The sequence below is a fragment of the Sceloporus occidentalis genome, unplaced genomic scaffold (assembly GCF_023333645.1).
Source record: "Sceloporus occidentalis isolate IW3139 unplaced genomic scaffold, rSceOcc1.0.p SCAF_1, whole genome shotgun sequence".
Lineage (NCBI taxonomy): Eukaryota > Metazoa > Chordata > Lepidosauria > Squamata > Phrynosomatidae > Sceloporus > Sceloporus occidentalis.
In genome coordinates, this window is record NW_028316981.1 from 24,525,127 (window position 1) to 24,547,527 (window position 22,401).

At 42.9% G+C, this 22,401-nt stretch overlaps 1 protein-coding gene across 4 annotated transcripts in view; it reads left to right on the top strand.

Annotated features, from left to right (window-relative positions):
• Positions 1–264: 264 nt before the first annotated feature.
• MTMR14 (myotubularin related protein 14) overlaps positions 265–22,401 on the top strand; it is an 87,644-nt gene continuing 65,507 nt past the window's right edge. The window contains exons 1-6 of one of the 4 annotated variants that reach the window (XM_089517598.1): positions 265–558; positions 4,615–4,763; positions 17,903–18,014; positions 18,604–18,679; positions 19,465–19,525; positions 21,276–21,398. In XM_089517598.1, the coding sequence (XP_089373724.1) occupies positions 265–558; positions 4,615–4,763; positions 17,903–18,014; positions 18,604–18,679; positions 19,465–19,525; positions 21,276–21,398 (815 nt within the window). The remainder of the gene's footprint in view (positions 559–4,614; positions 4,764–17,902; positions 18,015–18,603; positions 18,680–19,464; positions 19,526–21,275; positions 21,399–22,401) is intronic. The other 3 variants (XM_089517607.1, XM_089517615.1, XM_089517625.1) reach the window with 3 other exon arrangements.

Here is a 22,401-nt window from a genome sequence, read left to right on the forward strand (position 1 = left end):
GAACTATTATCAATTACAATTATAGTTTATTATTAATATTACTATTATTTATTGCTCAACAATCCCCTCAGCTTTGCTCAGAGGCTCCTGGCCCCGCCCACACCAGTAGCCCCGCCCACCATCTCTCTCTCTCTCACACAGGCGCCCCCGCCCTCTCCTTTGGCGCATGCGCACTTCCCCATCCTCTTCCCTGCAAAGCCGGGAGGGGTCCCCTCCGGTGGGCGCTGCCTTGGGGAAGGGGTGGAGAAGCCGCGTCGCGCCCTGATGACGACATCGCCCGCCGCCTTTCCCGGAAGCGGAAGGCGCTGGGGATGGCGCTGCTGGGGAAAGCAGTGGAGGGCTCGGGCTTGCCCTGATTCGCGGCGGGCGGGAATGGCGGGCGCCCGGGGCCTCCAAGCAGCCGGCGCTGGGGAGCGGGCTTTGGCGGAGCTGCTGCTGGAGTTCTCCAGGGCCCAGTACCGCGCCAGGGATGGAGGAGGAGGAGGCAGCGGTGCAGGAGGAGGAGGAGGCGGAGGCGGCGTCCCAGGAGGAGGAGGGGGGCCTGGCAGCAACACCAAGGTGAGCCTCAGCCTCTCCCTCTGGGGTTGTTGTTGCTTCCGGCCCTAACAACATTAGAAACCCTGTCATTGGGTTTCCTTGGCCAAGTTTCTTCTTCAGAGGCATTTTGAGGCTGAGAGAGTGTGACTTGCCCAAGGCCACTTAGTGGGTTTACATGGCTGAGCCGGGATTCGAAACCTGGTCCCAAGTCCAATTGAGGCTGTTGTGCTTTGGCCACATCATGAGAAAACAGGACTCATTAGAGAAGTCAGTAATGCTGGGAAAGGTAGAAGGTGGTGGAAAGAGAGGAAGACCACGCGCCAGATGCCTGGACTCCATCAGGGAGGTCATGGGCCCGGATCTACAAGACCTGAGCAGATGGGTGGAAACAGGGAATCCTGGAGATGCCCCACGAATCAGGGATGACTCCAGGGCAGTTAACAGCAGCTCCAGAGTCACAGTGAGAGGGGAATGGCCTTCATCCTGCCTTGGTCATCCCAGCTTTGCTGCACCAGGGAGCTGCCTCTGAGCCCCTATCGCTATCCTTTTGCGCTGCTGCTCTTTTCTTGGTGGGGCCCCTACTGAATAACAGGCACAAGCCAACAAGGGAGGAATGTTTCCCTTGTGGTGTTGTTGTTGTTGTTGTTGTTAGCTGCCTTCAAGTCAACCTCACTTCATGGTGACCCTGTGGATGAGAGATTTCCAAGCCCCCTTATCTTTCGTTGCTCTGCCCAGGTCCTGTAGATTCAGGTCCATGACCTCCCTGATAAGTCTGTCTATCCAGCATGTCCTCTTCCTCTTTTTCTACTGCCTTCCACCTTCCATCACTGTCTTTTCTAATGATTCATTGTAAATTATTTCTGCATGATGTGGCCAAAGCCTCAGTTTACTCATCCTGGATTCCAGGGAGAGTCCAATGGATTCCAAGGACCCACTTGTTTCTTTTTGGCTGTTGATGGTATCCTCAGCCCTCCTCCCCAGCACCACATATCAAATGAGTTTATTTTCTTCTTATCAGCTAATTATTATGTTCCTTTTGTTGACTTTCTTCACTGTTTCACATCTGTACATGGTGATGGGGAATACAGCGGCTTGGATGATTCTAACTTCAGTGTTCTGTTATACATCTTTACTTTTTATGATCTTGTCTATTTCTTTCATACTTACTTTCCCAATTCTAGTCTTTGTATGCCATGCTTTATCATGACAATATGGTTATCCAAGTTAAGTCTTCCTTCTCTGAAATGCTTGGAACCAGGCGTGTTTTTTGGAATACCTGTATTTGCCTGGAACAGAAATCCCTGTAATGAGATATTTTGGAGATGGAACCCAAGCCTATACATGAAATTCATTTCTACACATATTATTTATTACATAGTCCGAAGGTACTTTTATACACAAGATTTAATTTTGTGCATCTGTTTATTTACATTGAACCATCAGAAAGCAAAGGTGTAACTATCTCAGTCACCCATGAAAAAAGTGTTGTGTTCTGAAATATTTCAGGGTTGTGGATGTGGGAAACTCAACCTGTAGTTAAAGGCTGAGACCATCAGAGGGAATGGAGGGGATTGCAGCCAAGTACATCCACCTTGTGCTTAGAAACCCTTATTAGAGTTGTTGGCATGAAAATTGGAGAGGGTTCCTGTAGCTATCATGGTTGTTTAGAAGAAGGTTTCAGCAGGTGCTGCTTTGTTATCTGATGGCCTGACAAGCATCACCTGTTGAAACTCCTTTTTACGCAGCCATTAAAAGTACAAGAGCCCTCTCCAATTATCACTCTAGCAACCCTAACCCAGACTTCCAGCTGAGAATCTAAGCAGGGTTTTGTGTTTCATTAATTGACTTACAGAGGGGAGAGCATGCTGTTAGTCTGTTGTCCTGACACACATGTATACACCCAACAAAAAGAGGCCTGTGGCATCAATGATACATCGCATACACTTTTGCAGACCAGAGTTTGCATTATCAAATGAGCAAAATCTTTTCCTTCGTTGGTGTATAGATTTTGATTGTTGCGAGCGACTTCATCAGTCAGCTTTTGCACAGATAAAGGAATAAAGAATAAGACTGACATCCCTGTTTTCAGTGCTACCGATTATTGCTACTTCTGCAAAACTCCTGTCTTACTCTGGGGCAGTTTTTAAAAAGCTTGTTCTTGTTTTGTACTTGACTGCAAGAGTAGGAACACCAGGGAAGAATAGGGAAGTGGGTTTCAGAAGAGAGGAAGATACATTATTCTGTGAAGAAATAGATATTTTTCTCTAATGTGATCAGAAATACCCAATGAAGACATCCTAGTTCATGGGAAAATTCCAGATGTATCATCTGAGCATCTGCACTGCATAATTAATACAGTTTGACACTGCTTTAATTGCTATGGCCCAATGCTATGGAATTCTAGCATATGGAGTTTTGTGTGATATTTAGCTTTCTCAGTTGGAGGGCACAACAAACTACATTGATTCCATAACATTGAGCCATGACATTTAGAGCGGTGTCACACTGCATTATTTCTGCAGTGCAGACTGGACCTTATGGAGACTGTATAGGATAACGTAATGCTAATGGTAAACACTTCTGGTTATATATCTTTCTTGTACAAAGATTACCAAACAATCAGTATTCAAGAGACGTAGAGCAGAAAATTTTCCAATGCTATATTTTTCCATGGATTTTATTTTCACAGCATGTCTGTCAGTGTGAGTTTGTATTTAGTTCCTAGTTATCTGGGTTGTTGTACTGTAACCAATCCATGTTAGAAAGACTAAATAAGTGACCAGAAGTTCTAATTATTTCTGTAAGGATACAGGCACTGGCAAACCTGCAAAACCCTGAACACACTGCAAAGCTTGTTTCATTTTCACAGTTTGACACTGCTTTAATTGCCATGGCTCAGTGCTATGGAATTCTGGGAACTGTAGTTCATTGTGGCACCAGAGCGCTCTGACAGAGAAAGCTAAATATAACACAAAACTCCTCAGATTTCCATAGCTTTGAGCCATGGCAGTTAAACTGGTGTCAACCTGGATTATTTCTGCAGTACGGATGCAACCTGAGTGAAGCTGAAGGTACTCTCGGCAAAAGAAAGTTAAACAGCTGATATAAGATATATCAAAAGCAATACTCCTTATGTTTGTGAGCTTTTAAAAAGTGTTCTTTCAGGTTTAGTCATTTTTCTTAAATATAAAGGAGGTATATACTATTTACTTCACACTTCTACAAATACCACAATAAACTAATTTCCACATAAAAGTTTTGAATGTGTTTGAATATATTTCCACCAAACATGCTAGATCAGATGACATTTAAAGCCCTGGAAAATGTTCCACTTCTGCTTTTCCTGGAAAACCCATATGACTGCAGTATTCTGACTGATAGCATTTCAAATGTGTGCTAGTCTATCAAATTGTATTAATAGATAGCTATAAGTAGATGCTACTTGCATGGAGTGTTTTGAATTTTTGGCTGGCAAAATTTTCCTTTATTTCAAAAATTTCCATTATTCTCTATAGCTACAACATTAGGAGGAACTTCCTGACAGTAAGGGCTATTCGACAGTGGAACACACTCCCTCGGAGTGTAGTGGAGTCTCCCTCCTTGGAGGTCTTTAAGCAGAGGCTGGATGGGCATCTGTTGGGGATGCTTTGACTGAGAGTTCCTGCATGGCACGGGGTTGGACTGGATGGCCCTTCCAACTCTATGATTCTAAGTTTTTTGTAATGGGAAAATGTATTTTCTGTTTAATGCAAAGAGAGTCTTACTTCTCTGATATTTCTTGGGATTATGTAGTACAGTCTGCCCTCCCCAAATGTGGACTTGCTATTGGCGGATTTGAGCATCAGCGGAAAACAAGCACCAATGCTCTTAATGGCCATGTATGCATGCGGATGCAGCAAAGTGGTCATACATGCATGCCACATTTGAAAACTGCAGGACTTGAGGGTCTGTGGGTTTTTTTCATCTGGGTGGGGGTGGGGGTCCAGAACGGAAACCGTGCAGATAATAAGGGCCGATCGTACTTATGCAAAAGTTCTGTAATAACTGCTGTAGTAACTTTTTTCCTTACACATATAGGTAGAATGCATTGAGAAATGCTGCCTTGAGCTGTTCAGCAGGGACTATTGCTACAGCCTAATCCACAACATGAATGGTGAAATCTGCAGCCACTACCCCCGACTGATTGTCTTCTTAGAATATGAGAGCACTGATCAAGAAAGACACACGTGAGTTGTGATTGTCTTTGAGAGAATCATGTCTGTTTTCTGTTAAACCAGAGGTGTGTGCGTATATGTTCCTTTGAGGGATGCTATTCGCAAGTCATCAGTTAGTTATCTTTTTCTCTTACCTGTATGTGTGTATGTGCCTTCATGGCCTTTGTTGACTTATTGTGACCCCGTGAATTTCATCGAGTTTACTTAGGCACGAAATGTTGACAGTTTCTTCCTCTGAAATATAGCTTACAGTGCCTAAGATCTGTTGGCGATTTCCCATCATAGTACTAACAAGAGCTGACCCTGCTGAGCTTCCAAGATCAGACAGGATCTGGTGCCTTTAGGGTCTACTAACTCTAAAATGTGAATAGTGAATAATAATAGTGAATACTGTTATGTGTGGCCATGATGTTTTCTCAAGACCAAGGCCCCATTCTCACTGGCACTTTTTTACTGGAAGAAACTGGGAAGATTCAGCCCCCCTCCCCCCCGAATGCCTCCGGAAGCAAGTGCCCACTATAAAATACCTCAATCGGGGTATTTGGCCCCGGAAGCCATTGCAGCTCATTAAACCAGTTTAAAAGGAAGATTCCTCTTCTGTCAATCAAATTAATTCTGCTTTCATAAAAGGTGACATTTCTTGCAGCCATTGGCTAAGTGGATGGGGGCTTCCCTCCTCCTTTAAAAAAAAAATCTGGCGTGCAAGGTGCGCAAATGCTGTCAAATTTAAAAACCTCTGGTGTGTGTCTTGTGTGTAGCAAAAGCATTCAGTTATCAAGTATCAATTTCCCAAATTGAAAGGGAAACATTTGTACCATTGGCATTGTAGCATTCGCATTTTAAACAAATAATTCCAGGAGCAAGAAGAAATGAAAGGGAAATGTCTCAGGCGTTGCAGCATCCGCATATAACACTAATAATAATGGTCTTAAATTCCAGGAACAAGAGGAAATGAAAGGGAAATGTAGCACAGCCATTCTAATTGTAGCATCCGCATATAACACTAATAATAATAATAATAATAATAATAATAATGGCTCTTATAAGGTGCTGTTCCAGGAGCAAGGGGTTAATGAAAGTAGCACAAGCACACACACATTCTATGTCACCCAAAAAGTCATGCGCATAGACTGTCAAAAATAAAAAGAGAAACAGGCTCCTTCCTCCTGGCTCCACAGTCCGATTTCCCTTGGCAATCCTCCTCCTCCTCCTTCCTTCTGACCCTCCCTGATGCAAAAACCACTGTCACTCTGATTCCTCTTTTTTGCCTCCTGTCACCCTGATTACCCTTTTTTCAATCCTGAGGCTCCATCCTCCTCCGATGAGGGGAGGGAATGCTCTGCCCTCCCTCTGACCTAAATCCCTCCCCTGAACTTGACCTGATCATGATCAGGGGCAAGTTCATATTTCGCGGAACCTGGGTTTTTTCAAAAGAGACAGCTTTTAACCTGATTCTGAATGCCCCGGGCTAAGGGGCATTTGCCACGAAACCCTTGTGCATGCCTCGAAATGGATTATGACAGATTCGGGGCGAATATGAACTTCATGTGCAAGAATCGATTCCTGATCCGGAGTAAAGTGTAGTCTGAATGGCCCCCAAGAGTGTTCTCTACTATGTATGTGAGCTTTTTCTCCACCTCATTTTCACACGGGGCTAGGTTTGATGAAGCCACATGGAAACATATGAGGTCCATTTCCTGTACAGCATTCAAGAAGAGTAATAGTTTTTCCATTGGTCAACAGAAACACCATAATTAAGTTTTTGAGCAGTTTGATGTTGGACACATGGGCTTGCCCTGTCATACAGTAGTGTGACGTGACCTGCTTCAGATCATGTGGGGGCAAGGTGGATAGCTGAAGACATGGTTTAGTGTCTGAATGATTCAGCAGGACTTCCATAAAAAATAGGGTGTGGTGAGGTGTTATAATTTGGATTTCGCTTCAGGTAGAACAATGTCTTGACCAGCATTGTGAACACTAAAGGGCCACCTCTCATGTCAATAACTTACCACATAATAGTGGATTATTTGTAGGCCACCATGTATACCTTATATATACACATTCACATGAGATAAGCAAATGTGCTTCTTACTGTGTATGCATGTGTCATGAAATCACCAGTGTACACTAAATTACTATTGCATAATTATGTAAAGAATTAGATCTGTTCCTTAAATAAGCCCCCGACATTAACTAGCTAAAATGATTGGCTTCCTGCTACTTATGTCACACTCAGAGCTGAAAGTAAGAGGCTATGCAGACTGCCCCTAAGAGGCAATCTACAGCCGCTTCCAGCTGCGCCAGATAGGAGCTGTGGCAACTGCATGCTGTGGCCCTGATTTGCCCTTTCCAGGACACATAAGGGAGGCACAGTAGCTTTAAGACGCTCCTTTGGCATTGTGTTGTGTAAACTCAGTGCCAGAGGAGCACCATGATGCTGCGCGCCATATGGAGTGGTGCGTGATGTCACACCACCATGGGGGTGGAGTCGGGGTGTGCATCATATGGACACCATGCCTCAACTCCACCCCCAGGCTGGCCTTAATGGCTCCTAAGTGTTTTTCTTATGAATGATAGCTTTTATTTGTTCCTGCCTAGGATAAATTCTTACAATGCAATCCTATGTGAGAGTAATCGTAAGTAACTACCACTGAATTAAACAAAGCTTACTGCTAGGTAAATGGATTGCAGTTTTACTTGTGATCAGGCAAGTAACTCTTCAGTAATTTCAGGCAGACTTAGCACGCATTACATTATCATGTCAATATCAGTATCTATATGCTCCCATTTATGAGAGTGATAGCTTTGTAGAAAATTAGTCAGGTGGTGTTTAACACAGGGTGCTCTGCTGCAGAGATCATTAGATCAAATTTCCTGCCCCTCCACCATTTTTTATGAAACACCTGTGCTTTGAATCTTTTTAGGGATGCTTCATACAGCTTAGTTCTTGTACAGAAGTACCTTCTATATAGAAACTGCACCATATTTGGAATTATTCCTTGATGGCATACATTTACAACCCTTGTTCCATATACTCACTTATGAAATTACAGTTGGCCCTTCTTATACACGGATTTTTTATACACTGATTCAAGCATACATGGTTTGAAAATGTTAAAAAAAGTATAAATTTAAAATATCAAACCTTGATATTCCATTTTTTGTAAGGGACACCATTTGCTATGCCATTATATTTAATAATTGCTATGCCACGGATTTTGTTATACACGGGGGATCTTGGAACCAAACCCCAGCGTATAACAAGGCTCCACTATATGTATGGAATGAGGGCCAATTACACCTATACATCCTAATCTTACAGTGTGCTCACTGATAGCACTAAAGTTCAGCTTCCATGGAAAATCACAGTGATTCAGGTTGTTGACATTAGTGTTTCCCTGTTGAGATGTTGATAGAACACAAATCTGTCCAAGTCAGGATTTGGACCCAAGTTCCTGCTCCATTACTCAGTCCACCTAACTACCAGTACATTTTTCCAGGATTCAATCTGTGTGGGCCTTCTATTTTATCTGACTTCATGCTTCAAATAGTTCTCCTTGTTTTTCATATGTGTCTGGGTGAATGTCAGCTGTATGCCTTTCCCTTCCTTTTTTGCCTTCTGTGAATAAAGCGTTTGTGGATATTCCTGTACAGCAGTGCACAGCTGTGCTTCCTTTTAGTGTGTCTACAAATTGGAAGGTGCTGTTTGTATGCTTTCTGTGCTTGAGCAGTTTTTGTTGATTCTTCTGCTAGATGGAGGAAGAGGAATAAAGCTGGCATTTTCAGCCAGCATTTACAGGTGCCTCCTCTTTGCTTCAGCTTGGAACACAATAATGTTGCGTGGCAGGGGTGTGATGTATGCACTTTATATCAGGTACACAAACACACTCCTGGTGTCACTTGGCTTATGTGTGAAAGGAAGATACACACACTTACAGTTCTCTATCCCTGCTTCTGGGAAATTAGCCAGCTTCAAATAATTTTGTCCTGGCTTCTTTCCCTAAACCTCAGAGCATCCACACAACATATGCAGCACTTCCAATTTATTCCTTGAAAGTAACTAGGGACAGGATAGAGTGCATCATATCTGAACTGAGCTTATGACTTATTCCAGGGTTGGACACAATACAGTATGAAGTTAAAGGCTTTCATGGCTGGCGTCCATATTTTTTTGTGGGGTTTTCGGGCTATGTGGCCATGTTCTAGAAGAGTTTATTCCTGATGTTTGGCAGCATCTGTGGCTGACATCTTCAGAGAAATCTCTGAAGATGCCAGCCACAGATGCTGGTGAAACGGCAGGAATAAACTCTTCTATAACATGGCCACATAACCCAAAAACCCCACAAAAAACTACAGTACAGTATGTTGGCTGCATGTGGTCCTTATACCCCATGTTTGTGGGTCTTGAAGGCCTCCACTAGCTCCCAAAGCCCTCAAATCACCAGATGGATTTTTTAAAATGCCAGAAAATTATACAAAAAAACCCCTCAAACACACTCACAATATTCAGCCAGCATCCTGCACATTTCCAAATACCTTTATTTCCCCCTATATTCCCTCTCTGAATGGAGATAGGAGGTGACAGGATTACACTTCTGATCAGCACTTTGAGAAGGACTACAGAAGAAAATTTAGGTATTTACATTTGTGGCCTGTGGGCATTTTGAAAGGGCGATTGGTCCTTGACTCCTGACAGTTTCCCACCCTGTCTTATTCCAAGTCTGCCTTCTTGTAACCTAAAAAAGTTTGGTTAGCCTGTGTTGTCACAAGGCACAAGAGCTCACTTTATGTCTTCCAGGATTCTGTTGAACATTTTGAAAACTGTTATGGTTTATCTGTAGTGAAAGAAGATGGTAACATTTTAGAAAGGGAATGCTTTGGAAAGTTTTTTTTACACATTCCCCTTTAATGCTTTGCCATCACTTTTCAGCCTTTCCCAGTTTGTGTAGAACTTAATATTGTTCTCCTTGTGGTCCCTTCCAACTCTAAGATTCTATTATGAGTCTATTACACTATTTTTTATTCTGAATTATGTTTCTCTAGTTCATAATGCGGCACGCTTATTACACCTTATGAATATGATCTTCAGATAGTGGTATTTTAATCCATAGCAGTGGAGCTGTAGTTGTATTCGTGTGTTGCAGAAAAAAATGAAGCATCTTGTGGCACGTTAAAGACTAACAAAGTTTATATAGGGGCCCGTACAGACAGGTCAAAATAAAGCTGCTTCAGGTCACTTTGGAGGTATGTTGTTTAAATGACACACACATCTTAAGAGGCCAGAAGCCATGCCAAAGCTGTGTTCCAGTAGACACACTAAACAGCATACCTCCAAAGTGACCCGATGCAGCTTTATTTTGGCCTATCTGTACGGGCCCATAGTACAATATTTTGCAAATTCCAGTCCACTTCATCAGATGCTGCCAAATAAAACCTTCTCATTTTTAAGTTGCACTGAGTTTCTGGCATGTCTAGTGCTTAAGTTAATATAAATTGCAATCCATTAGCTGATGTGCTACAGACTGCTCATTTATCTGCCAAAGCCATTCTTGCACTTGATGTTCACTTGTGTTGTATATAATACAACATCTGTCTTTACTAACTTCAAGGTTATGTTCCCCCCCCCCCTCCAAGTCTTCCTAGCTTTATAGTAGTTAAAGGTTGAAGGTGTTTATATGTGAGTAGCCTGGTGGTGAAAAGGGATGGCTTCCAGTGCTTGCTGCTTTCATCTACAGTGCCTTGTAAAATCAATATTCTCTTCTTGCCAACTGTTATGGGTCCCACTCTCTTTTCCATAACACGGAATTTCTCAAGGAGAAGCGGATGAAAGAATTGCTAGGATGATAATTGTTCCAGACCGACCAAGAAGGATTTCTCTGTGTCTCACTAGGGTTACTGCAGAGATGTTGGGTGAAGGTCACTTTAGTTTGGAGTGGGAGAGAGGACTGAAGTAGGTAGGGCTCTAAGCATAAGGCATTTTACTGATTCGGGTGTGTCAAATTCAGTTTGGCTTCTTTGTTCTCCAAATCTAGATTAAGTGAACTTAAATATTGTCATTGGGCATTGGCAGTCTGACAGCAGACACTTGAAACCATGATCAAACTCCTGACAGGCCTGTGATGGTAGCTTTGTCATTACTGTTCAAGAATTGCAGGCATGGCTGTTTTGAATTCAGAATTGTCCAGGTTGCATAAAAATTAGCTAGTGGATTTCTGCCTTCAAAGCGTCAAATTCTCCTTCAAAGCTGACCAGTTCACTGTCTCATCTAAAATTCCTTTCTGTTATAATAAGCACAGAAGAGTGTATTGAATCCAGAGAGGATGTGGTGAATATGGGATAAGATGGACCTTTGTCTATGCTGGTTAGGGCTTATGGAACTTGCAGTGTGGTAACATTAGTAAGTCTTCATTATTCCCACCTCTAGTGTTTAGGTTTCTGTGAACAAGGCTTTATAATATCACAGTGAAGAGAAAAGCCCTACATTTCTGTATTTACAGATACATTAAATGAATCAGCATAGCCCTCTTCCAAGGCTGACCCCACCATTAGACAGCTGCCTCAGGCAGCAGATGCTGGTGGAGTGGGGGACAGCGTAATGTTAGGGGTTTAGGGCTGCTTCTGCTTTACAACCTGTTCTACATCCCCCAAATTAGCTTGCTGTCCTCAGGTGATGCCATCTTGTTGGCAGCATTGCAATAAAATTCAACTGCCAGTCTGGCTGTATTCTCTGTGTGGAATGAAAATGGTTGACACCATGTTTTGGGCCAGCTGTAAACCCTGTTCTCATGTTCAGTTTGTATGTGTGTGAATTGATATAGGTATGGGGATGCATTAAGTTCTCACTATACTGTTAAAATTGGCCCTGAAGATAGGGATTGCTCCTGTTAGCTCACCGGGTAAAATAACTTCTCACTAGACTGTGTTGCCATGCTGGTTATAAAAAATGCACAGAGACCTAGAATATTCTATGGCAATGGACCTAGCTAACATTACTTGCTCATGTCTCAGATTTTAAAAATGGGAAGTGCTATAACTTGATGTATTTTTCATAAGCAGGGTCTCAGGTTGCCATGACAACCTCTGGGCTTACAAAACCTTTTAAAAGTGCCTAGGAAGTTTAATGGAATTGGTGCAAAATCATTGCACTTCAGGCACGCTTCAGGTTGATAGAATAATGGCAGGCCCCTCTGTGTCTGAGGAAGCCACAGTTGTAAGCTCAAAGTATTAGATTCTCTAGTACCAGTTAGTGCGTGTATCCCTGGGACCCCTTAGCTCTGGTTTGTGGAGACAAGGTTACAAACTGCAGATGCTTTCTGTGAAGTGCTGTGTGCTTGATATTTTTATTTATACTGTATTGACAGCCACATCAATAGAAGGGCACTTGCTTGGCCCAGAACTGCAGTCCTACCATTCTGGGAACAAATTTAACTTGATATCCTGTGCCTTCAACTAATTTCCAACTTAGGAAAAGGGAAAAGTATTCCCCTTCGACAAGGTTGTCAAGTCGTGTCTGTGCTCATCTCCGTTATGAAGCCAAAAAGCCAGTGTTGTCAGAGATACTCTGTGATCATGTGGCCAGTATGATTGCACAGAATGCTGTTTACCTTCCCATCAAAGTCTTACCTATTTATCTACTAGCATTTTTATGCTTTCAAACTGCTAGGTTGGCAGAAGCTGGGACTAGTGATGGGCGCTCACCCCATCATGCATCACCTGGGCCTCGAACTGCCAACTTTCCGATCTTGCAATCAATAGACTCAGTGTCTTAACCACTTCAGCCACAGCATCCCTTTCCAGCTTAGGTGAACCTATAATGGGGTTTTCTTAGCAAGATTTGTTCAGAGAGGGTTTACCATTGCCTTCCTCTGAGAGAGTGTGATTTGCCCAAGATCACCCAATGGGTTTCCATGCCCGAGCAAGGAGTCGGACCCTGTTCGCCAAGTCCAACACTCAAACCACAACAGCACACTTGCTCTCACTCTATACACCTTACATTCTGCCAAATCTGCAGGTGGTTTCTGTGCAGCAACCTATCTGTCCTTTTAGCTGTTAATTCTTTGTTTTCTCACAAAAGAATTAACAGTGAAGAGGATAGTTTGCTTCTGAGATACCGCCTGTGAATTTAGCAGACCATAGGGATGATATGTATAAACCAGCACATATCCTCAGGATATAGAGTGAGAGACAGTGTGGTGTAGTGGATTGAGTGCTGTAAGCTAGGGTTCAAATCCCTGCTTGGCCATGGAAACCCACTGGGTAATATTGGACAAATTACACTCTTTCAACCTCAGAGGATGGAACAAACTTTGCCAAGAAAACCCCATGATAAGTTTGCCACAAGCTGGAAATGACTTGAAGACACCCAACGGATATAGAATTTTGCCAAAGGTTGTATGTGTAAATAGATGGTTTTAAGGATACTCTGAGAGACTGTAGCAGTGTAGCTTATCTGCCAAAAAGCTTTATTTTAGCATGTCAAGGCAGTGTCTGTGCTATTGGAAGGTGATCTGTTTTGAGAAAGGTTGGTTGACATGGAAGTTTTGAGCCAGAAGTGGTGTCTTGGAGATGGATATCTCAACTGAGCTTGGTAGGGATGTTTCTAAGTTCATTTGGGGTTGCAGAAGATAGTGCTTCATATTCCAGTTACTTTTTCAGTTCAGAAGTGCAGCCTATTTAAGTAGAACTAGTGTCAACTTCAGCCTCATTAAGGAAATGAGGATAAGGAGAGCACAGGTGGGGGCAAAACTTCTGATCTGACTTACAGAATAGGTTTGAAACTAGCAAGTACTAATTGGTATCCCTTGGGAATTTGCTATGCCCATCTGTCCTTGCCTCCTATCTCTGAGGCTTCAGATAGCTTCTCTCCTCCAAGCCACCCTATCTTGTTTCTCTTTCCACTTTTCTCTTCCAATTTTGCTTGTCCATTTAAGAAACCTAAGTATTTCCTGAGAGGAGATTTCAAGACTCTCTTGTGTTCTGTCATACAAGCCATGTTCAGGCAGTGATATTTCAGTTAATTAAGCAGAGGGAAGAAAGAACCTTGGGCCCATGCCTCACATATATGCAACCCCATCTCTTCTTCCTTCTCAGCATTCAATTAAACTTAGAAGTCTTCAATTAAGCTGTCAATTGCTTTTTTCCCATCCAAACCAGGCAACTGCCAAGTTTAAAGTCTGCCAGAGTGTTTAACCAACTTCAAGACCCTGTTTAGAATCATAGAGTTGGAAGAGACCAAAAGGGCCATCCAGCCTCTCCTTAAAGATCTCCAAGGAAGGAGACTCCACCACACTCTGAGGGAGTGTGTTCCATTGTCAAACAGATCTTACTGTCAGGAAGTTATTCTTAATGTTGAGATGGAATCTCTTTTCCTATAGCTTGCATCCATTGTTCCGTGTTCTAGTCTCTGGAGCAACAGAAAACAAGCTTGCTCCATCCTCAAATACTTAAACAGGGCTATCATATCACCTCTTAACCGTCTCTTTTCCAGGCTAAGCATCCCCAGCTCCCTAAGTCCTCATAAGGCATGGTTTCCAGGCCCTTCACCGTTTTGGTGGCCCTCGTTTGGATATGCTCCATTTTTTCAAGATCCTTTTTGAATTGTGGGGCCCAGAACTGGACATGGTATTCCAAGTGAGGTCTGACCAAGGCAGAATAGAGTGGCACTATTACTTCCCTTGATCTAGATACAGTATTATACTCTAGTGATGCAGCCTAAAATAGCATTGGCCTTTAAACATTGGTCTTGCTCTGAACTTGGAGACCGCCATTTCCAATGTTTTTGGCTTATGAAGAACCAGAGAAGGATTTGGGGCTTATGGGTGGAGTCTCTGGGGAGAAAAGACTCATTGGTGCGATACAGACCGCCCCCAAAGGGGCAGCCTGCACCCGTCCCGTTTTCCACTGGATTGGGGCCAGGGCAGCCTCACTGGTAGCCTTGTGGCCCCAATCCGGCTTTTTTCAAGGCCAAAGAGAAGCAGCAAAATTTCTCCTCAGGATTATTCCTGCAGCCATGTGGTTGCCGCAGGAACGATCTGCTCCCAGAAAGGAGCTCTGTTTCGGAGCCCCTTTACGCACCATAGCCAAGACACTGTAAAACGTCACGCCCACACTGCGCCATTTGGATGCAGTGCATGCGTTACGCGTCATCATGGCGCCACTGTGTGGACGGGACGCTGCCATGATGCTGCTGCCAGCACGTTTTAGGGTTAGGGACCATGCGGTCCCTAATCCTAAAATTGCTGTCACCACGCCCCTTTTTGCCCATCTGTCTTGGGCCATTATTAAAGTACAATATGGTTGTCTTAATGCATCTTAATTACACTAATTCATATAGTTTCAAATCCACTGCTGCTATCCTATCTGTTTGTTTTCTCTCCACTCTGATTAAATACCTTTTCTGGAATGAAAAGATGTATACATATGGAGCCCTGGTGATGCAGTGGTTAAATGCTGGTACTGCAGCCACAGGGTTGTGAGTTCAATCCCAGGCAAGGATCCAAGGTTAACTTAGTCTCAGTGCCAGGTGTTCTAGGATGTGATAGATTATCCAGATTCATTTCATTCTAGCTTCAGGCATGTTGTGAATTAGAGGCAGCTTTTGTCACATTGGTGGATGATCTACTCTGTGATCTGAAGAGGGGAAGTACACCATTGTTGGTTATGCTTGTCCTGTCTGTAGTCCATTTTATCCTACTTTTAGGGGGAGATTCAGGAGCTATTGGTGGAGACTTCTCATGCCTTGACTGCTAGCCTATGGTGTCTGTCGAGAGTTCCAACTGCTGATAGTTGTCCACTCCTTCTCTAATGCAACCTGGGTTATGAAGGAGAGTCATTCCTGCATCTGCTCTTATTCTCAGAAACAAGGTTGGCCATTCATATGTACTCAAAAAAAGAACATAGGTTTGCATATTTTTATATACAAATTTAAATGTATAAATGCAAACAGAATTTCTGTTATCTAATTCAAACCACTCCACATCTCATACTAGTGGGAAAGACTATAGTCAAATGATATGCCCAGTCTGTTGCCCATGTTCTAATTAATGGCAACCTTACAGTCCCTATTCTCTTTTTCTTATGGGTTTTTCTTTTTTAAATGACTTGGACTGGGCAGTAGAAGACACCTTAAAATAGAGCAGGGGTGGAGAACCTTCATCTCTCCAGTTGTTTTGGGCCAACTCCTAGAAACCCCAGCCAGCATGGCTGAGAAGTAAGGAGTTATTGGAGTTGCACTCTGAAATATATGAAGGACCAGATACTCTTCACCTTTGAAACAGTAGACTGTCCTCTGTAAATTAGGATGCCTATCCACATAGCCTGTTCATCAGAAATATCAACTCAATTTCAAACCTATTTCTGCTCCCTCCCTACTAGAATGCCAAGCTAACTGCTCATCCTGGTTTTTGATCTCATGCTTTTCATAGAGCTAATTGTAATTTGCTTTGCTTTTTCAAATGGGATGGAGCAACATTTAAATATGCTGCTGGTGTCAACATTGCTATCTTAGGCTCTGTTTGCCAGGCACATATGTCAGAATGTATTGAGAAGATGGGGCTGAGACGGTGGTTTCTTTAGCTGGTAAGATCTGTAGGGTTTTTTTCCCCCTTTCATTTAAGGCTTCCAAATGGCCCACCAGATTCTGCAGGAGAAACAAAAGTGTTTTATGCTGTAATGAATGGACATAAAAGCCCTGGACTGAGGTCATGCAAACATTTAGGCCAGACTTCTAGATTCCCATGTTTCAACCATAATCAAAATGTTTGGAATACTTTCTTCATGTGAAACAAAAAAAAATCTTTGTAAGAGAATTGGCTGTATTGTTGTCTATTACAGTAAAAAGTCAATTATCCACAGGGCTTCTAGAAATATGCAAGTTCAGAAGCGAGCAGTGGGTTATAGACAATCACTTCTAGCCCCGAATTTGGAATCTGGTGCAAGAGTCAGAAAATATCTGCTATCTACCACCAGTATTCTTTTACTTAAAAGAAAGATTTCTACACCTTGTGGCAAAATCAGAAAATAGAGCTTATGATAGATACTTAGAACTACTGTAGATGGAAGCTTGGCTGGGAGTGCCATAAGGGGTGAGCATTGCAGTGGTTTATGAATGCTATCAACATACACATCTCGGGGTGGGGGGGAGGGGGCAAGGGGGATCTGTTTATAATCTTACCCACCTATATTGTTTAAGAAAAATAAAATCAGTGCCTATAGACTTGCACATAACTTGTTCTGGGGCTTTTATTACACAGTTTTAAATCCCAAGAGTGTCTGATCTCATTGAACTCATGGGATGATTAGAATTCCCTCTGTGTGTCAGCTCATTACCCTCTGTAAATAACTTGCCTGCTTATACAGCCACCTGCTTAGTTGCTTTGAGGCTATTGATAAATGGGCAAGGTTTTTAAAACCATATGGTACAGGGCTCTTTTGAACAGTTAGATTTTACTTCTGTTTAGATGTATCATTCAAATGGCTTTTTATATTTTTTTTCTTGGGAATTTTTTTTGGGAAAAAATTAATTAATTTTAGGCAATCTGCATAGGTAGAGTAGGCAACCTGATACCCTCCAAATGTCTTAGACAATCAATTACTATCAGACTGGCAGTGTCACACTGGCTGGGGCATCTGGGAGTTGTAATCCAAAATATTTAGGGTATACTGGGTTTTAAGCTGCAATTTTGCCCTTGACATGAACAGTAATCTCCGGAATTGACCACATTCAAGGTCAGAATTGACCATATTCAAGGTCATTCAAGGTCCAAGCTACTGACCCAGCACTGTAAAACATTACATATATTTTGGCAATCTTTGTGGCCTCTAGAGGTCCCAGAAAGAGAAAATTGCCCCCTCCTGAGCAGCTGCAGTTGTCCTCCTCCACCATATGGTCTCCACTTCAGATAAAACCTTGTCAGCAAGAGGTGAGGGACAGCTTTCACAGACCCTAAGTTCACAGAATCAGTCTTTTCTCTCCTTTCCCTCTGCATAGGCTGCTAGCCTCAAAACAAACAGGAGCTTTCTGGCTGCTGTGGGCAGACTGTGCTTTGGCTGTATGCCCAGATGAGAATTTGCAGTCACTTGTAATATCTGGCCAATACCTCCCCGCCATCCTGTTGGTACACATTCAAAATAAGAAATTATTTTGTATCCAGTAGATTTGAGAGTACTGTCCAAGTTGGCAAGCTGCAAGACCTCATCCACCGAAGCAAAATGGCCAGGTGCAGGGGACGGTTTGTCTGCCCTGTTATCCTCTACAAGGGAAAGGTAAGGCTCTTTGTGTGTGCCTTGTGTCTTTCATGGCTTTCATCCTTCCTTGCTTACGGTTCTGTTGGATTTACTACTAGGTGGCTCCAGTCCATGGAAGTGGGAGGAAGGTCATTGGCCATCCTTTCTTGACATTCCAGTAGCATCTGAAGCCATCCTGTAACAGGCGCACACCTCTATAGCTGGTGGCTGGGCCAGGAGATTAGCTGTCCTATGCATACAGACTTATTTTAGCATTACTGCAGAAGTTCTGTTCCTAAGAGTGAAATGCATGAATCAGGAAGCATCCTGCAGGGAGCAGTCTAATCCTCTTCATTAAGTGTTTGGGCATCAAAGAGCATGTTAATGAAACACACAGTTGATATTAGTTTAAAAAGAATTGCAAATAGTGATGTGAAGTGAAAGGGGTTGGGGGAAATGTAGCTGAGTGCTTAGTGTAGCAGCTGGGTAGTAATAAAACCTGACCTGTGCGCCATGCAAATATCCATCTGCAAGTCACAGTGCAAAGCTACTCATTGATTAGGGCTAGGAAAAGACCATGCTGCACTGCTTCCCTGTGTTATTATGACCATTCTTTGTATCTTTTCAGCATATATGCCGATCAGCCACCCTGGCCGGGTGGGGGGAACTTTATGGGCGCACAGGATACAATTACATTTTCTCAGGTAAGTGGGGACAAGAGAGTTTTATTCTGGTTGATAATACTAGTGGAAGGGGAAGACTCATCATTGAGAGCTGGTGTCCACAGCACACTTGAACTTGGATGTTACTTTCAAGATGGCAACCAAGCTTTTGTGCCCAATAGCAATAGCAAGTACATTTCTGTACTGCTTATCAGTGCACTTAAGCGCTCCCTAAGCGGTTTACAACATGTAAACTAATTGCCCCCAACAAACTGTATAACATTTTAGTGACCTCAGAAGGATGCAAGCCTGAGTCAAGCTTGAGCCCTTGGTTGGTATTGAACTCGCAACCTTGCAATTTGTGAGTGAGTGGCTGCAGTACAGGCATTTAACCACTGCAGCACCAGGGCTTGGCCCACAAAAGCTAATCCTGGTGAATTCTGCTGGGAGGAGAATATATTGGGAAAACTACTTTGGGCATACATTGAAAGAATTTTCTGTATGGAAAGCAGGCGCTTCTTGCTTATCCACTGGATAAATTGAAATATCCAAGTGAATGGGGTTCAAGCATAGGCAGAATTCGCCTTACATTGGGGGGGGGGGGGGGTGTTCCGGAACGGATCCTCCACATAAGGCAAGGGTCCACTGTATTACTAAACACATGGTGAGTCTGGAGCCATCGTGTGTAGGAAAGCAAGCCAGGTGCTGACCAGTAGTTGTGGAACTTATCTGTTGTCATTCTGGTCGAGGAAATCAATTGCCACAAAGACCATTCCTGCTAACATGCTCTCCCCACCCCTATATCCATTTTTATCACTTTTCTGCAGGGGGCTCAGATGATGCCTGGGCAGATACAGAGGACCTGTCAGAAGAGGACTCTGCCTTCAGGTCTGTTGTCTTCTGTGTAGGTGCCTGGACAAAAAGTGCTAACAGCTTTCCTTAGAGCAGCGTTTGTAATTGTGTGAACCCCCTCCACAAGGCCATTTTTGTGGCTCCTAAAGTCCCCCCTACCCTCTTTTCCCTCCCCCCCCCTTTTTTTTTTTTTTGGTTGAAAAGAGAAACTACTGTTCCTAAAACCTCCAGGAGCAGCTTCTTTAATCTAGAACAGAATACGGCCCTGTTTTAATCAATTTGTGTATTTTTGCCCCCCCCCCCCCAAAAAAAAAAAAAAAAAAAAACCTCCTGAAAGTGAACTTCAAGTATTTGGGGAGAAAGTGAAAGAATTGGAAGTTGGGAGGGCATGCAACATGTTGGATGCCTAGGACGTAAAACGGACTTCTAGGCCTTCTGAAATCGTCCACTTTTTGGCATGGTAGGGAGAACAGTCAGCACTCCATATCCATGGGCTCTGCATCCACAGATTCAACCAACCACAGCTTGAAAATATATATTTTTTAAATCTAAAAAGCAAATCTTGATTTTGCAATTTTATATAAGTGACCCCATTTTACATACAATGGGACTTGGGCATCCATGAATTTTGATATCCACGGGGGGTCCTGGAACCAAACTCCAACAAATATCAAGGGTCCACTGTAATTTAAGAAGTGTCTTTTCTGCCAGCATTGAGTTCTGCTTCCAGCTTCACTTTTGATTATTTTCTGTTGTGGCAATGTTAATGATACAGGAGTCTGGGGTGAGGAAATAGTTTAATTGTCATGTGGATGAAGTGAGAGACAGAACAGTTCAACCATGTTTATTATATTGCTACTGAGGAAAGAAGATTTGGTGGCTGTGTGGTAACTAAAAGGAAGGCTCCTGTTGAAGATGTATTGAATATGAGGGGAACATGCTTTACCTCTACTAATTTCTCTGTTTATATGCGTTTTTTATTTGAGGAATCTATAACCTTTTGATCTATAAGAAGCAAATCAAAGTGCTTCAGGCCAAAACCTGAAAACCAATAACTGTCCTGAAATAGCACTAAAATTTCAACATTAAAAATTGTCTGTTGAAATAATGCTTTAGGGTGATTGCTGGCAATTTATAATACTGAAATCCATTTTCAGGGGCTTCTTTATTTCTCGCTTATAGAATAATATGGAATATGTCTGCATTGCAAACATTGCAGATTAAATTATTTGTCTTGTCTTATCTTTCAAGTTAATTATAAAGCAGGATTATTATAATTATAAATGCTGATGAACTACTGTTCCCAGCATCTCAATATTGGCCAGGCTAATACGGATTGAGGTCCAACAACATCTGGAGGGCTACAGGTTTCCCATTCCTGCTCTAAGCACTGTAACTTTGGGGAAGTGTTGGAGAACCTGTTAAGCTTCTCAACAGCATCTGCAAAACTTTTCCAGGAAAATAAGTGAATTGTGAAACAACAACATCTGAAACAATTTAAGTGTTCAGAATATGTATGCTTACCAATTCATCTGGAGCTTAATACAACTAACTTCCTGGACAACATTTTCAGATGTTTTTGTTCTTTCTGTTTTTAGGCAAATTTCAGTGAAATGACACTTCTACCATGTGTTTGTGCATGGCTGCTGTAGAGCATTTGGGCTGTTGCATTAGGGTGGGGTTTTGCTTTGGCATATAAAACTTGCTTGTACATTTGAGTCTCTTTGTCAGAACTCTACACTTTTCTTTCTTGGGCAAAGCCTTATAATTGTTTTCCACTTTTCAGAAATGCAGACTCTCAGCTGTTTGACAAGGTCCGTGGTCATGACATCAAATTACTGCGCTATCTGTCGGTTGCATACATCTGTGACTTGATGGTAGAAAACAAGAAAGTGAAGTTTGGCTTGAAGTAAGTACAGATAGATTTGTGGGTTTTATGTAATCTGCTTACTTGAAGCCAAGTTTCAAGTCATGTTCCGACTGTACTATTCTTCTGAGAGTCAGTATGGTGTAGCGGTTACATCAGTCTTCACCAGCCTGATGTTCTCCAGATATGTTGTGGCTACAGTCCCCACTACAATTATGGGAGCTGTACTCCAACTCAACTGGTGGATATCTGATTGGTGGAACACCTGGTTAAAATGTTGGATTTAGAACAGGGATTGCATCCACATCAAATTCCCTTTCCCATAAAGCTCACTAAGGCCTGTTCTGCACAGGCATATAGTATGTGCTCCGCATGTACTAGGGTTAGAAAGGGGCATCACTTCCTGATGCTCCTAACCCTAATACGTGTGGAGTGCGCAAAAAATGGTGGCGCCCATTCCACACGGGCACCACTATCTTGACGTAGCGGGCGCGTTGCATCTGCACGTCATGCAGCGCAAATGACGGCGCGAGTGCGCCATTGGCACCTTGCGACGTCATAAGCGTGCCGCAACAAGAAGCACCATTTGGGGGCTTTTTTTGCAGCGTGGAGGAGCTGCACGTTCTGGGCACTGGGGCTCCTCCGCGCTGCAAATGACAGCAGCGGCAGACCGCCCATTTTGGGTGGTCTGTAACGCGCCCAGGTAACCTAGGGAAAGTCACAGTTAGCCTAACCTACCTTCTGAAGTGCTGTGAGGACAAAGACATGAGAGAACCACACACACTTCCCTGAGCTTTGTGACGGAAAGGAGGGATACAAATGCAATGAAAAAAATGGTGGTTTTTTTTTTTAAGATAACCAGTTTTAACCACTCTCTTGGATGTAGAAACTGGATTCCTTTTAGCTACATTTGATAAATCTTGTGGGGTAGCACATGTCTAGGATTGATTCTTACCTTCCCACTTCTTTTTTCTGGCATGCTACAGCTCCTTTTGAAAAGTCATCTAGAAAGAGAAGAGTAAGTTGTGCCTCCCCTTGTTTTTCA